This window comes from Coregonus lavaretus (assembly GCF_964263955.1).
Source record: "Coregonus lavaretus genome assembly, chromosome: 1".
NCBI lineage: Eukaryota > Metazoa > Chordata > Actinopteri > Salmoniformes > Salmonidae > Coregonus > Coregonus lavaretus.
The window spans coordinates 69616280-69632700 of NC_139988.1; the positions used below are offsets into that span (position 1 = coordinate 69616280).

The 16421-nt window shown below is 43.6% G+C and overlaps 2 protein-coding genes across 3 annotated transcripts in view; one reads left to right on the plus strand and one right to left on the minus strand.

The window, feature by feature from the left end:
* Positions 1-6032, plus strand: part of zdhhc6 (zDHHC palmitoyltransferase 6) — a 29657-nt gene extending 23625 nt beyond the window's left edge. For both annotated transcript variants that reach the window (XM_084163325.1, XM_084163326.1), the window contains exon 11: positions 4793-6032. In XM_084163325.1, coding sequence (XP_084019451.1) covers positions 4793-4911 — 119 coding nt within the window. In that variant the 3' untranslated portion in view covers positions 4912-6032. The remainder of the gene's footprint in view (positions 1-4792) is intronic.
* A 1417-nt stretch (positions 6033-7449) lies between these two features.
* Positions 7450-16421, minus strand: part of acsl5 (acyl-CoA synthetase long chain family member 5) — a gene marked incomplete at both ends in the record, with an annotated part of 42714 nt that continues 33742 nt past the window's right edge. Inside the window, 4 exons of the mRNA XM_084164856.1 lie at positions 7450-7587; positions 8627-8698; positions 10753-10854; positions 10977-11120. Coding sequence (XP_084020982.1) covers positions 7450-7587; positions 8627-8698; positions 10753-10854; positions 10977-11120 — 456 coding nt within the window. The remainder of the gene's footprint in view (positions 7588-8626; positions 8699-10752; positions 10855-10976; positions 11121-16421) is intronic.

A 16421-nucleotide genomic window follows, 5' to 3' on the forward strand; every position in this document is an offset into this window, starting at 1 on the left:
ACTGACAACATTTCTCCCAAATTCCCAAAAAAAGATATTGTCATTTAGAGCATTTATTTGCAGAAAATGAAAACTGGTCAAAATAACAAAAAAGATGCAGTGTTGTCAGACCTCGAATAATGCAAAGAAAATAACTTCATGTTCATTTTTAAACAACACAATAGTAATGTTTTAACTTAGGAAGAGTTCAGAAATCAATATTTGGTGGAATAACCCTGATTTTCAATCACAGCTTTCATGCGTCTTGGCATGTTCTCTACCCGTCTTTCACATTGATGTTGGGTGACTTTATGCCACTCCTGGCGCAAAAATTCAAGCAGCTCGGCTTTGTTTGATGGCTTGTGACCATCCATCTTCCTCTTGATCACATTCCAGAAGTTTTCAATGGGGTTCAGGTCTGGAGATTGGGCTGGCCATGACAGGGTCTTGATCTGGTGGTCCTCCATCCACACCTTGATTGACCTGGCTGTGTGGCATGGCGCATTGTCCTGCTGGAAAAACCAATCCTCAGAGTTGGGGAACAATGTCAGAGCAAAAGGAAGCAATTTTTCTTCCAGGACAACCTTGTACTTGGCTTGATTTATGCGTCCTTCACAAAGACAAATCTGCCCGATTCCATCCTTGCTGAAGCACCCCCAGATCATCACCGATCCTCCACCAAATTTCACAGTGGGAGCGAGACACTGTGGCTTTTAGGCCTCTCCAGGTCTCCATTAGACGACCAGGTGTTGGGCAAAGCTGAAAATTGGACTCGTCAGAGAAGATGACCTTACTCCAGTCCTCTACGGTCCAATCCTTATGGTCTTTTGCAAACCTCAGCCTGGCTCTTCTATGCTTCTCATTGATGAAGGGCTTTTTTCTAGCTTTGCACGACTTTAGCCCTGCCCCTAGGAGCCTGTTTCGAACCGTCCTCGCCATGCACTTCACCCCAGCTGCCATTTGCCATTATTTTTGTAGGTCACTTGATGTCATCCTACGGTTGTTGAGTGACATTCAAATGAGTTGGCGGTCATCCCGGTCAGTAGAGAGTCGTTTTCGCCCTCTGCCGGTCTGTAGCTTTCTTGTCCCCAATGTCTGCTGCTTGACCTTGTTCTTTTGAACCGCTTTCTTTGAGATTTTAAGGATGGAAGCAACCTGACGCTCACTGTATCCCTCTGCCAGTAAAGCCAGAATTGAACCCTTCTTTTCCTCACTCAAAACTTTCCATTTCAACTCTTTTGGCATGGTCAATAGTTATTTTTGATTAATATTACTTTTGAGGTACTATTAGCACTGTTTTTGCCATCCAGCTGGTCCTATTGCAAGAAGATAGTGATGACCACAGCAGTGGTTTTTATACTTTTCCTTGTTAAATAAGATTTGGTTCAGGTGATCACCTAATCAGTACCTAATTCAGTAGAATGAGGTGTGCCTGTGTTGGAATTCAACAGACACTGGAATGGAATGGCTGTCATACATGTAGAGTCTCTTAATTTTTTCCAGAGCTGTATATACACATACATACATGCATACATACATAAGTTGAAGTTGGAAGTTTACATACACCTAAGCAAAATACATTTAAACTCAGTTTTTCACAATTCCTGACATTTAATCCTAGTGAAAATTCCCTGTTTTAGGTCAGTTAGGATCACCACTTTATTTTAAGAATGTGAAATGTCAGAATAATAGTAGAGAGAATTATTTATTTCAGCTTATATTTCTTTCATCACATTCCCAGGGGGTCAGAAGTTTACATACACTCAATTAGTATTTGGTAGCATTGCCTTTAAATTGTTTAACTTGGGTCAAACTTTTTGGGTATCCTTCCACAAGCTTCCCACAATATGTTGGGTGAATGTTGGCCCATTCCTCCTGACAGAGCTGGTGTAACTGAGTCAGGTTTGTAGGTCTGCTTGCTCGCACACGCTTTTTCAGTTCTGCCCACACATTTTCTATAGGATTGAGGTCAGGGCTTTGTGATGGCCACTCCAATACCTTGACTTTGTTGTCCTTAAGCCATTTTGCCACAACTTTGGAAGTATGCTTGGGGTCGTTGTCCATTTGGAAGACCCATTTGCGACCAAGCTTTAACTTTACGACTGATGTCTTGAGAAGTTGCTTCAATATATCCACATAATTTTCCTTCCTCATGATGATATCTATTTTGTGAAGTGCACCAGTCCCTCCTGCAGCAAATCACCCCCACAGCATGGTGCTTCATGTTTGGGATGGTGTTCTTCAGCTTGCAAGGCCCCCCTTTTTCCTCCAAACATAACGATGGTCATTATGGCTTCTTCCTTGCTGAGCGGCCTTTCAGGTTACGTCGATATAGGACTCGTTTTACTGTGGATATAGATACTTTTGTACCTGTTTCCTCCAGCATCTTCACAAGGTCCTTTGCTGTTGTTCTGGGATTGATTTGCACTTTTCGCACCAAAGTACGTTAATCTCTAGGAGACAGAACGCGTCTCCTTCCTGAGCGGTATGACGGCTGCGTGGTCCCATGGTGTTTATACTTGCGTACTATTGTTTGTACAGATGAATGTGGTACCTTCAGGCGTTTGGAAATTGCTCCCAAGGATGAACCAGACTTGTGGAGGTCTACAATTATTCTTCTGAGGTCTTGGCTGATTTCTTTTGATTTTCCCATGATGTCAAGCAAAGAGGCACTGAGTTTGAAGGTAGGCCTTGAAATACATCCACAGGAAGACCTCCAATTGACTCAAATGATGTCAATTAGCCAATCAGAAGCTTCTAAAGCCATGACATCACTTTCTGGAATTTTCCAAGCTGTTTAATGGCACAGTCAACTTAGTGTATGTAAACTTCTGACCCACTGGAATTGTGATACAGTGAGTTATAAGTGAAATAATCTGTCTGTAAACAATTGTTGGAAAAGTACTTGTGTCGTGCACAAAGTAGATGTCCTATCCGACTTGCCAAAACTATCGTTTGTTAACAAGAACAAGTTTTAATGTCTCCAACTTAAGTGTATGTAAACTTCCGACTTCAACTGTATATACAGTTGAAAATGTGTGGGCAGAACTGAAAAAACGTGTGCGATCAAGGAGACCTACAAACCTGACTCGGTTACACCAGCTCTGTCAGGAGCAATGGGCCAAAATTCACCCAACTTATTGTGGGAAGCTTGTGGTAGGCTACCCAAAACGTTTGACCGAAGTTAAACAATTTAAAGGCAATGCTACCAAATACTAATTGAGTGTATGTAAACTTCTGACCCACTGGGAATGTGATGAAAGAAATTAAAGCTGAAATGAATAATTCTCTCTACTATTATTCTGACATTTCACATTCTTCAAATAAAGTGGTGATCCTAACTGACCTAAGAAAGGGAATTTTTACTAGGATTAAATGTCAGGAATTGTGAAAAACTGAGTTTAAATGTATTTGGCTAAAGTGTATGTAAACTTCCGATTTCAACTATATGTATATATACACTGCTCAAAAAAATTAAGGGAACACTTAAACAACACAATGTAACTCCAAGTCAATCACACTTCTGTGAAATCTGTGGCAAGAAGGTTTGCTGTGTCTGTCAGCGTAGTGTCCAGAGCATGGAGGCGCTACCAGGAGACAGGCCAGTACATCAGTAGACGTGGAGGAGGCCGTAGGAGGGCAACAACCCAGCAGCAGGACCGCTACCTCCGCCTTTGTGCAAGGAGGAGCAGGAGGAGCACTGCCAGAGCCCTGCAAAATGACCTCTAGCAGGCCACAAATGTGCATGTGTCTGCTCAAACGGTCAGAAACAGACTCCATGAGGGTGGTATGAGGGCCCGACGTCCACAGGTGGGGGTTGTGCTTACAGCCCAACACCGTGCAGGACGTTTGGCATTTGCCAGAGAACACCAAGATTGGCAAATTCGCCACTGGCGCCCTGTGCTCTTCACAGATGAAAACAGGTTCACACTGAGCACATGTGACAGACGTGACAGAGTCTGGAGACGCCGTGGAGAACGTTCTGCTGCCTGCAACATCCTCCAGCATGACCAGTTTGGCGGTGGGTCAGTCATGGTGTGGGGTGGCATTTCTTTGGGGGGCCGCACTGCCCTCCATGTCCTCGCCAGAGGTAGCCTGACTGCCATTAGGTACCGAGATGAGATCCTCAGACCCCTTGTGAGACCATATGCTGGTGCGGTTGGCCCTGGGTTCCTCCTAATGCAAGACAATGCTAGACCTCATGTGGATGGAGTGTGTCAGCAGTTCCTGCAAGAGGAAGGCATTGATGCTATGGACTGGCCCGCCCGTTCCCCAGACCTGAATCCAATTGAGCACATCTGGGACATCATGTCTCGCTCCAGTTGGCGGATGCTTTAGTCCAGGTCTGGGAGGAGATCCCTCAGGAGACCATCCGCCACCTCATCAGGAGCATGCCCAGGCATTGTAGGGAGGTCATACAGGCACGTGGAGGCCACACACACTACTGAGCCTCATTTTGACTTGTTTTAAGGACATTACATCAAAGTTGGATCAGCCTGTAGTGTAGTTTTCCACTTTAATTTTGAGGGTGACTCCAAATCCAGACCTCCATGGGTTGATAAATTTGATTTCCATTGATAATTTTTGTGTGATTTTGTTGTCAGCACATTCAACTATGTAAAGAAAAAAGTATTTAATAATATTATTTAATTCATTCAGATCTAGGATGTGTTGTTTAAGTGTTCCCTTAATTTTTTTGAGCAGTGTATATATAATAGATAATAATAATACAGTAAAGAAATACAAATGGAGTAAAGAAAAATATTTACTGGTACTGTATATTCTAACATGATCTTTTTGGTTCTTCCTTCAGCTGGAGTTCGCCTGAGGGGGTGGTTTCCCCGCCGGTGCGTAGAGAAGTGCCATTACGACACAGCAGCAACTAGTGCAATGACCAGTGAGACCAGCAGTGAGGAGAAGAAAGTTAAATAATTTCTGACTTTAAGATTTGCCGTAGAGCAGGGAGCGGTATGACGCTCAATTCCTGGAGGTCTGCAGTGTCTTTGTCTGTCTCCTTGGTAATATATAATACTATATGCCACTTATCAAATTATTTTAATTCATGCAAATTACAGCATAGTGAGTGGATACATGTGTGATGTGTATGTGATCCCTGTGGAAAATGAACCCACAACCTTGGTGTTGCCAGCGCCATGCTCTTACCAACTGAGCCACGGAGTTCTTTGTGTGTCTTTCAATGGGTGAATCTTCATTGTATTTTTGCGCTCTGTGCTATGAAATACTATTGAGACTCACCCCCAGTCACTGATCATCTAGGGAGTTCACACACCTGGGATGTGTTTTAATAGTCCATGACTTGGTAAAGTGACTTTCTCCCTTCGTCTGTACTGATCTGGAAACGTAGGATCGATGAGAGCAATATGGTGAATGCTTATGGACTTCTTTTCTTAATTCACCTGTCAAAATCACATCAGTGCAGATGATGAATAGCAGATAAGAAGATGAAGCCACTTTAGCCTATTGAAATACATCCCTGCTTTCCCAGGTCAAAATCCGATACTAGTTACAAGGAAACATTTTCATTTTAGCAGACACTATTATCCAGAGCGACTAGGGTAAAATGCATTGCTCAAGGGCACTGACTGAGTTTTCACCTAGTCGGCTCGGGGATTCAAACCAGCGACCGTTGGGTTACTGACCCAACGCTCTTAACCGCTAGGATACCTGCCGCCTCCCAAACCTTCACACGCCGCTGGCCTCCAGTAGTTGAGTTTGATACCGCTGCCATAGAAAGAGACAACTATAGTCTTAAACAATTGGGACTTAATTTGTTTAGGAGTTGAGCCTTTTACTTGAATCTGCTGTTTTATAATTTTTCCTGATGTCCTTTGCCAATTATACAATTATGCAAATGCCTCTGCCCAGCTTTAACCCAGGGCTTCGTCATGCAATTTCTTCTCTGTATTTTTCGTACAGCCAAAAGAAAATGCAAACTCTAATTTTGTTTTTTTAAATTGTTCTTATTATTTTTGTAAAACACTGTCACCCTCAAAGTGAATAAAAAAAAAAAGTAAACATGTTCTCCCCTATAATGGCACAGTGTCAGTTATCTTTGTATTTCACACCATCACAAATGATCTTTGTCTTTATTGTGAAACACTTTTATTTTTAGATATATTACTTCTGTGTCGCTTAATGTCTTGGGCCGTAGTGATGCAAACCTTCAGGGCCCCTAATCACAAAGTGTCTCAGTACAGGTCTAGGATCAGGACCGCTCTGTCCATATAATCTTATACATTATGATTTGAAAGACTGATCCTAGATCAAGATGTACTTTATTGTCCATTAACTTACAGAGAATGGAAATGTGTCTGTATGCTCACAACCCAACCACCTGAGACACACATATACCCCGAGGGGCTGGAACCGATGAGCCAGCCTTAGTGCAGGGCCCTTGAAGCATTTCTACATCTGCGTTGGGCTCCCGAGTGGCATCTCTGTTGAGGCGTCACTACAGACCCCCTGGTTCGATTCCAGGCTGTATCACAACCAGCCGTGATTGGGAGTCCCATAGCGCGGCGCACAATTGGCCCAGCGTCGTCCGGGTTTGGCCGGTGTAGGCCGTCATTGTAAATAAGAATTTGTTCTTAACTGACTTGCCTAGTAAAATAAATAAAAATTGTTTGTGGTTTTAGGCTGGGTATCTGTATAATTGCTTAGTGACATCTGCTGATGTAAAAAGGGATTTATAAATACATTTTGGGGATAAGTGTCTTGCTCAAGGGCACATAGGCATCTAGGACGATGCCAGCAACCCTTTGGTTGCCAGCTTACTCTGCACCAGATTTTCCTGTCTGAGCTGGGATTCGAACCAGTAACCCTCCAGTTGCTGGTCTGCTTCTCTAACCACAAGCCAGTGGTCGAGATATTGTTGAACTGGTGACCTGGGCCCGTATTCTTAAAGTATCTCAGAGTAGGAGCGCTAGATAGGGTGCCAGGCTTTAGGAATACGGGCCCAGGTCACCACAATGGCATATCTGTTATCAATTCAATTTGCAGAGCTATTTATTATTGGTAAATGGCTAATTTCAGGACCCATAAAAATATAATTTGGTTTCTAGGAATTATATTTCTATGGGAGTACCACCTGCCCTTGAGGTGTATACAGTCACATCATTCTGGACTGAATATAAAAGTAATCATTTAATTCCATGGATTCAATGTGAATGTCATTGAGAAATTCTCATTCCTATCATATTATTTGATGTTACTTTTTCCACTTTTACAATATTTATCTGGTATTTATTAAATGATGTGGTAACAATGGGTACTCTGATAGTGGTGGTGCTTGCTTTAATGAATCCCAAAGAAACAAAAGTAATTACACATTTCCCATGTCATTTCTAACTACCGTAACATGTACAGTATTTATTTACTGAAAGGTCAACAGGAAGTGAAGCTGTTGCCCCTCGGGCCCTCCTTCATCCTCCTTCTGCCCCCTCAGACCAGTCACTGCATGCTATTATAGAGGCTGTCGATCTGCGGCTGGAAGAGCTTCTTGAGGTCGGCCCTCTTGGCCTTCAGCGTAGGAGTGAGAAGGCCATTCTCTACGGTGAACTGCTCTGGATGCATGTACAGGTCTTTCACCTGCAAAACACAGAGAAACAGCATTAGGGCACAATGGAAAACGTTTCAAAACATTTCGCAACAGATTCTTTAAGGTAGTCCCTCCCTGTTTCAAACAAATGTTCCTCCAATTGGTACCTGATGAACATGACCCATGTTGCTGGGTCATTCCCACCAGGCAAAAATGGCTTAGTCACTGTGCAAGAACTAAAATAATCCCTGTGTACAGTATTACTGCTCCAACAAGTGAATGTATTGATTACACGGAGACATACGTTTCGAGTTTGGGCCATGAGGGTTTTTGTCCTTTGTCCCTAGTCTCCTCTAATCTAACCCTACTCTAGCCATAACTGTTTCTGCAACTGAGCTGGTCAACATACAATGTGGCTGTTTGCTTAAACATGTGTAACCAAGACTTCAAACAAAAATGGGCAACAGAGTTTCATGGTTTGGCTATTCTCAAACCAAATTCACAATGACATCAATCATATTTGTCTGCCTTCGCTCAGTAGTGAAAATTCACCACCACCTTTAGCTAGTTCACACAGCAAGTTCACAGCATTGACTGTAGATTTTTTTTGAAATACTGAGAAAATCAGCTCAACACATTTAGGATTAACTGCAGTAAAGAGTATACAGTATGTTTGAAGTGACATGTCGAGTAAAATAAAATTAAGAAGGGAAGGGAGCTTCTGAGTTAATGACAAGACTGCCCTTCAGGGCCTGTATTCATAAAGTGTCTAAGAGTAGGAGTGCTTTTGCATTTTAGATCAGTGGTTCTCAAACCTCTCCTCTGGGACCCCTACACGTTTCACAATTTTGTTGTAGCTTTGAACTAGCTCACCTGATTCCGGTGTGCTAGCTCTGGAATATATCAAATACATGGAACGGCTGGGGGTCCCCGAGGAGAGGTTTGAGAACCTCTGTTTTAGATCATAATGAAAAAGATTACATGGACGGGGGGACTGATCTTAGATCAGCACACCTACTCTGAGCTTTATGAATGCAGGCCCATGTCTTAATGGGGATTGGTGAAATCATGTTAAATAGACACACTCACCTGTTCGAAAGACTTCAGCCCCGCTTCCCGGCCCAGCTTGACCAGGTCAGAGATAATGGCCTTTTTGATTGTCTGCCGCAGGAAAAAAGGAGAGGTCATACTCAGGTCATCAGTCAGTGGTACAGAAGCTATCCACTTCAATCAGGAGTGCATTGTAAACATGGTCTTGTGAAGTACTTGTAATGTAGTAGCAGTTCTGTGTTCAGTGGTACCCAATGTATGGACAACCATTTATAAAATATATGTATGTCCTTTGTACAGTGGGGAAAAAAAGTATTTAGTCAGCCACCAATTGTGCAAGTTCTCCCACTTAAAAAGATGAGAGAGGCCTGTAATTTTCATCATAGGTACACGTCAACTATGACAGACAAAATGAGAAAAAAAATTCCAGAAAATCACATTGTAGGATTTTTTATGAATTTATTGGCAAATGATGGTGGAAAATAAGTATTTGGTCAATAACAAAAGTTTCTCAATACTTTGTTATATACCCTTTGTTGGCAATGACACAGGTCAAATGTTTTCTGTAAGTCTTCACAAGGTTTTCACACACTGTTGCTGGTATTTTTGCCCATTCCTCCATGCAGATCTCCTCTAGAGCAGTGATGTTTTGGGGCTGTCGCTGGGCAACACGGACTTTCAACTCCCTCCAAAGATTTTCTATGGGGTTGAGATCTGGAGACTGGCTAGGCCACTCCAGGACCTTGAAATGCTTCTTACGAAGCCACTCCTTCGTTGCCCGGGTGGTGTGTTTGGGATCATTGTCATGCTGAAAGACCCAGCCACGTTTCATCTTCAATGCCCTTGCTGATGGAAGGAGGTTTTCACTCAAAATCTCACAATACATGGCCCCATTCCTTCTTTCCTTTACACGGATCAGTCGTCCTGGTCCCTTTGCAGAAAAACAGCCCCAAAGCATGATGTTTCCACCCCCATGCTTCACAATAGGTATGGTGTTCTTTGGATGCAACTCAGCATTCTTTGTCCTCCAAACATGACGAGTTGAGTTTTTACCAAAAAGTTATATTTTGGTTTCATCTGACCATATGACATTCTCCCAATCCTCTTCTGGATCATCCAAATGCACTTCAGACGGGCCTGGACATGTACTGGCTTAAGCAGGGGGACACGTCTGGCACTGCAGGATTTGAGTCCCTGGCGGCGTAGTGTGTTACTGATGGTAGGCTTTGTTACTTTGGTCCCAGCTCTCTGCAGGTCATTCACTAGGTCCCCCCGTGTGGTTCTCGGATTTTTGCTCACCGTTCTTGTGATCATTTTGACCCCACGGGGTGAGATCTTGCGTGGAGCCCCAGATCGAGGGAGATTATCAGTGGTCTTGTATGTCTTCCATTTCCTAATAATTGCTCCCACAGTTGATTTCTTCAAACCAAGCTGCTTACCTATTGCAGATTCAGTCTTCCCAGCCTGGTGCAGGTCTACAATTTTGTTTTTGGTGTCCTTTGACAGCTCTTTGGTCTTGGCCATTGTGGAGTTTGGAGTGTGACTGTTTGAGGTTGTGGACAGGTGTCTTTTATACTGATAACAAGTTCAAACAGGTGCCATTAATACAGGTAACGAGTGGAGGACAGAGGAGCCTCTTAAAGAAGAAGTTACAGGTCTGTGAGAGCCAGAAATTTTGCTTGTTTGTAGGTGACCAAATACTTATTTTCCACCATAATTTGCAAATAAATTCATTAAAAATCCTACAATGGGATTTTCTGGATTTTTTTTTCTCAATTTGTCTGTCATAGTTGACGTGTACCTATGATGAAAATTACAGGCCTCTCTCATCTTTTTAAGTGGGAGAACTTGCACAATTGGTGGCTGACTAAATACTTTTTTTCCCCACTGTATCTGTGCAAATTTATGAAGAGTATTATAGACAATCACACTTTTGTTTGTTGAATGAATCCAGGGTCATGTTCATTAGGGCACGTAATGGACAGTGTTTTAAAACGTTTTGGAACAGAAAATGAAAATAAGTATTTCTTATTGATTATTATAGATAGTCCATCTCTGTTTCAGTCCATTTTCTTCCATTTTGTGGCTAAGTAATGAACACGACGCTGGTGTGTTCAAATATTCTGATAACGTTATTAGTGGAAAGGTTCTGATAGAGCACTCACTTGGCTTTTGCACAGCTCCTCATGAGAACCCTGGACTCCTAGTTTCTGGGCGAAACCTGGCAGGACCTCTGGGTCAGGAACCACAATGGCTACCAAGCTGGCCTACACACACACACACACACACACACATTCTGTCTAAGTATTGTATGCTTCTGAAATATGAGTGTGCTTGGTGTGTGTGCGTGCATGTGTGTATGTGTTTATGCTGTGTGTGTGTGTTGTACCTGAAGACTGTCTCCATGGACGAACACCTGGGCTACAGGTGCACTGCGGATGTACACGTTCTCTATCTTCTCCGGGGCAATGTACTCTCCCTGAGCCAGCTTGAAGATATTCTTCTTGCGGTCGACAATCTTCAGGACTCCACTCTGCCATCATTTTGATCATTAGTATTTTCAACAAGATATACGGTATTGATTGGGTAATGATGTAATCAATTTGTCAATAGGAAATCACCAAGGAACTAGATTGTATCTTGAGCAAAAGAGTATGTCATCATGATTGCACATATTATATTTTGAGCCTTAAAAACAAAATATTCCTAGAGGACAGGGGTAGTCCCCCTGTAGCACAGTTGGTAGAGCATGGCGCTTGCAAGGCCAGGGTTGTGGGTTTGTTTCCCACAGGGGGCCAGTATGAAAATATATGCACTCACTAACTGTAAGTCGCTATGGATAAGAGCGTCTGCTAAATTACTAAAATGTAAAAAATTGATATAAGTATAGAGAGAATGAGAAAAGAGAATTACTGAGTTATGTAAAAGTGTGTGTGCATATGTATGTGTGTTTACCAGAGGAGGCTGGTAGGAGGAGCAATAGGAGAACGGACTCATTGTAATAGCTGTAATGGAATATATGCATTGGAGTCAAACATATGGAAACCACATGTTTGACTCCATTCCATTAATTCCAGTTATTACAATGAGCCTGTTCTCCTATAGCTCCTACCACCAGCATCACATGGTAAACGGACATACACTACCAGTCAAAAGATTGGACACATCGACTCATTCAAAGGTTTTTCTTTATTTTTACAATTTTTTGCATTGTAGAATAATAGTGAAGACATCAAAACTATGAAATAACACATATGGAGTCACGTAGTAACCAAAAAATATGTTATATTTGAGATTCTTCAAATAGCCACCCTTTGCCTTGATGACATCTTTGCACACTCTTGGCATTCTCTCAACCAGCTTCATTGGGTAGTCATCTGGAATGCATTTCAATTAACAGGTGTGCCTTGTTAAAAGTTAATTTGTGGAGATTCTTTCCTTCTTAATGTGTTTGAGCCAATCAGTTTTGTTGTGACAAGGTAGGTATACAGAAGATAGCCCTATTTGGTAAAAGACCAAGTCCATATTATGGCAAGAACAGCTCAAATAAGCAAAGAGAAACGACAGTCCATCATTACTTTAAGACATGAAGGTCAGTCAATACGGAACATTTCAAGAACTTTGAAAGTTTATTTTAAGTGCAGTCGCAAAAACCATAGGAATGGAAGACCACAGGAATGGAAGACCCAGAGTCTGCTGCAGAGGATAAATTCATTAAAGTTACCAGCCTCAGAAATTGCAGCCCAAATAAATGCTTCACAGAGTTCAATTCACAGACACATCTCAACATCAACTGTTCAGAGAGGACTGTGTGAATCAGGCCTTCATGGTCGAATTGCTGCAAAGAATCCACTACTAAAGGACACCAATAAGAAGAAGAGACCGGTGGAGCAATGGACATTAGACCGGTGGAAATGTGTCCTTTTGTCTGGAGTCCAAATTTGAGATTTTTGGTTCCAAATGCTGTGTCTTTCTGAGACGCGGTGTGGGTGAACGGATGATCTCCTCATGTGTAGTTCCCACCGTAAAGCATGGAGGAGGAGGTGTTATGGTTTGGGGTTGCTTTGCTTTGCTGGTGACACTGTCAGTGATTTAGAATTCAAGGCACACGTAACCAGCATGGCTACCACAGCATTCTGCAGCGATACGCCATCCCATCTGGTTTGGGCTTACTGGGACTATCATTTGTTTTTCAACAGGACAATGACCCAACACACCTCCAGGCTGTGTAAGGGCTATTTTACCAAGAAGGAGAGTGATGGAGTGCTGCATCAGATGACCTGGCCTCCACAATCCCCCGACCTCAACCCAATTGAGATGGTTTGGGATGAGTAGGATGGCAGAGTGAAGGAAAAGCAGCCAACAAGTGCTCAGCATATGTGGGAACTCCTTCAAGACTGTTGGAAAAGCATTCCAGGTGAAGCTGGTTGAGAGAATGCCAAGAGTGTGCAAAGCTGTCATCAAGTGGCTATTTGAAGAATCTCAAATATAACATATTTTGATTTGTTTAACACTTTTTGGTTACTACATGATTCCATATGTGTTATTTCTTAGTTTTGATGTCTTCACTATTATTCTACAATGTAGAAAATAGTAAATAATAAAGAAAAACCCTGGAATGAGTAGGTGAGTCCAAACTTTTGACTGGTACTGTACATATGCACGCACACACACACACACACACACACATATACACACACACAAACACACACACACACACGCTTGTGTAATTACTGAAACCTAAGAGCAAGCTTAGACTGGTCCATAATGGACATGCCATCTGTCTATGTTGAGAAAGAAAGGGTCCCCTGGAGAAATTAAAAAAGGGCCTACATAATGACAGAGCGAATCAATTAACTCAATTACCTTTATCTTGCTCTCCCCCCCTCTTGCTCTCCCCCCTTTCTCTCATTCACTCACTCACTCTCTCTCTCTCGCTCAATTACTCTCTCTCTCCCCCCTCTCCCCTCCTTTTCTCAGATAATGAACATCCCATGTTGAGGCTGGTGAAGCCACAGAGTGCAGAGGGAGAGATCATTAACTAGGCTGATGGCCTTCAGGGGTTAGGACAGGTCCAACCTCTGACATCTGTGACATCTGTGACACAGCCCTCACAGGTGAGTGGCATGCCTGTGTGAATTCATTTAATACCGACTCTGGACCTATGTCAAGTCATGCAGCATTCATGTGCTAACCAGAATTTGGAAACTCACTATCCAACTGGGAAACTGAGTCTCCCACTCGTATTTCCCACTTGGAAGCGTGGGAGTTATGACACGTTTGGGCGCTTTACATCAGTTTATTTGTGCCAAGTCTCAGAGTTTCCTTTCATTTCAATAGCACATGAATGCAGCATCATTCACAGTTCTATATGGGCCCGATTCTGACTTAGGAAATTAGCCTTTCTTATGCACACCTTTCCTACGCACTTCTCAGTAGTTGGTATTCAGACTTACCTTATGAAGGTGCATAACGGACTTTGCAGGAGTGGTTCCCTGGCGCGCGCTCAATTAATGTAATTCAACCACTGAAAACACTCCTACTTGCTGGCCAGCAGATTTTCTCATGGATTTTTCAATTCAGTACATTTGTCTTAAGCCATCCCTTTAAATATGCTGTAGTTTTTAGTTAGAATTTTGTTGACCATAGCGAGAGAATGGGTTCAGAATATTAGGGATCAATGAAAGAAAGCCATCTAAATATATGCATATTTGTCAGTTTCAGCACCAACTGGTAGATTTTAAAATACTCTGAAACTAATAAAGGAAAATATATTAAAATATATACATATACACTACCATTCAAAAGTTTGGACACAACTACTCATTCAAGGGTTTTTCTTTATTTTTACAATTTGTTACATTATAGAATAATAGTGAAGACATCAAAACTATGAAATAACACATATGGAATCATGTACTAACCAAAAAAGTGTTAAGCAAATCAAAATATATTTTATATTTGAGATTCTTCAAATAGCCACCCTTTGCCTTGATGACAGCTTTGCACAATAGGAAGGGAGGAGCAAAATGGAGTCGTGGTCAGATTTGCCGAAAGGATGGCGGGGCCTTGTAGGCATCCCGAAAGTTGGAGTAGCAGTGGTCAAGTGTTTTTGCAGCGCTAGTACTACAGTCAATGTATTGATAGAACTTTGGCAGCCTTTTCCTCAAATTTGCTTTGTTAAAATCCCCAGCTACAATCAATGCAGCCTCAGGATATGTGGAGTGGCGCAGGAGGATGCACTCATCACGATGGCCATCCTCCTGGATAACCTCCTTTGGGAGCGTCGGCACTCCCGTCGCCTCTCTCCCTCCTTCGTTGACCGATCTGAGTTAGAGCCTGAACCCATGGTGGTAGGGGCCACACGCCTCCCCACGGCTGAGCAACGCCGTCGGAGACAGCTGGGGCTCTGTCCCTATTGTGGCCAGGAGGGACACCAGCTTCAACGGTGTCCGCTATGTACTAACCCGAGAGTCACTAGAGCAGAGGGACGGTCCAGTGATCATCCGTCTCCTGGGGTAGGTGTGAGTATTCCATCATCTTCACTCTCCAACAAACCCTTTTTAGTACCGATTTCACTAGCTGGCTGTCCCTCATGTGTTGTTTCCACAGCTCTAGTGGACTCCAGTGCCGCGGGGAATTTTATTGACCAGGCCCTTGCCTCCTCCCTGAACATAACATCATACCCGCTCTCCTTTCCGTTTCCGGTTCAAGGGCTGGATAACCGACCACTGGGATCTGGCACATTCACACACATCACAGCACCACTCACCGTCACCGTGGGACCCCTGCACCATCATCCAGGCACCCGTACACAAAGTCATCCTCACCCTCCCGTGGTTCCAATGCCACGACCCCATCATCTCCTGGCCGAGGATGGAGATTACAGCCTGGGCACCCTAATGCCGGAAGACCTGCTTTCCCTTACCATGTGGTTCCATGTCAGTTGAGAGTCCTGTGGTTGCCCTCCAGGCCGACATCCCAGAGGTTTACCGGGATCTCCGGGGAGATTTTCTCCAAGACTCGCGCTACCTGTCTCCCTCCTCATCGCCCCTGGGACTGTGCCAACAACCTGCTAACAGACTCTGCGCCTCCACACAGCCGCATCAACCCCCATGTCGGTGGCTGAAACCAAGGCTATGGAGGAGTACATCCAGGAGGCTCGCCAACAGGTTTTCATCCGCCCATCCACCTCCTCTGTGTCGACTCGTTTCTTCTTCATGGCCAAGAATGAGGGGGTCTTCGTCCGTGTATTTACTACAGAGGTCTGAATGCCATCACCACAAAGTACCGCTACCCCCTCTCGTTGGTGCCAGCCGCCATTGAACAGCTCCGCGGGGCCCAGTTTTTCTACCAAGCTGGACCTGCGGAGTGCCTACAATTTGATCTGCATCCGGGAGGTAACCATCTGTAAGTCAAGGCGGAGAAGTGCCAGTTCCATCAGGTCACCGTCTCCTTCTTGGGATATCGGATCAGCCCACAGGGAGTGGTTATGGAGGAAAGGAAGGTAGATGCGGTCAGGTCATGGCCAGTCCCAACCATCATAAAGGGACTACAACGGTTTTTGGGGTTTGCCAACTTTTACCACCGCTTCATCAGGAACTTCAGCTCCATCACCTCTCCTCTCACCTCTCTCCTTGAAGGTGGTCCCCGTAAGTTGCAATGGAATCCTGCAGCTGATGAGGCCTTCCACCTGCTGAAGGGGCGTTTCACCTCCACCCCGTTGCTGAAACATCCAGACCCTACGCTGCCCTTCGTGGTGGAGGTGGATGCCTCAGAGGTGGGCGTGGAGGCCGTCCTGTCACAACGTCAAGGTAATCCACAAAACTGTATC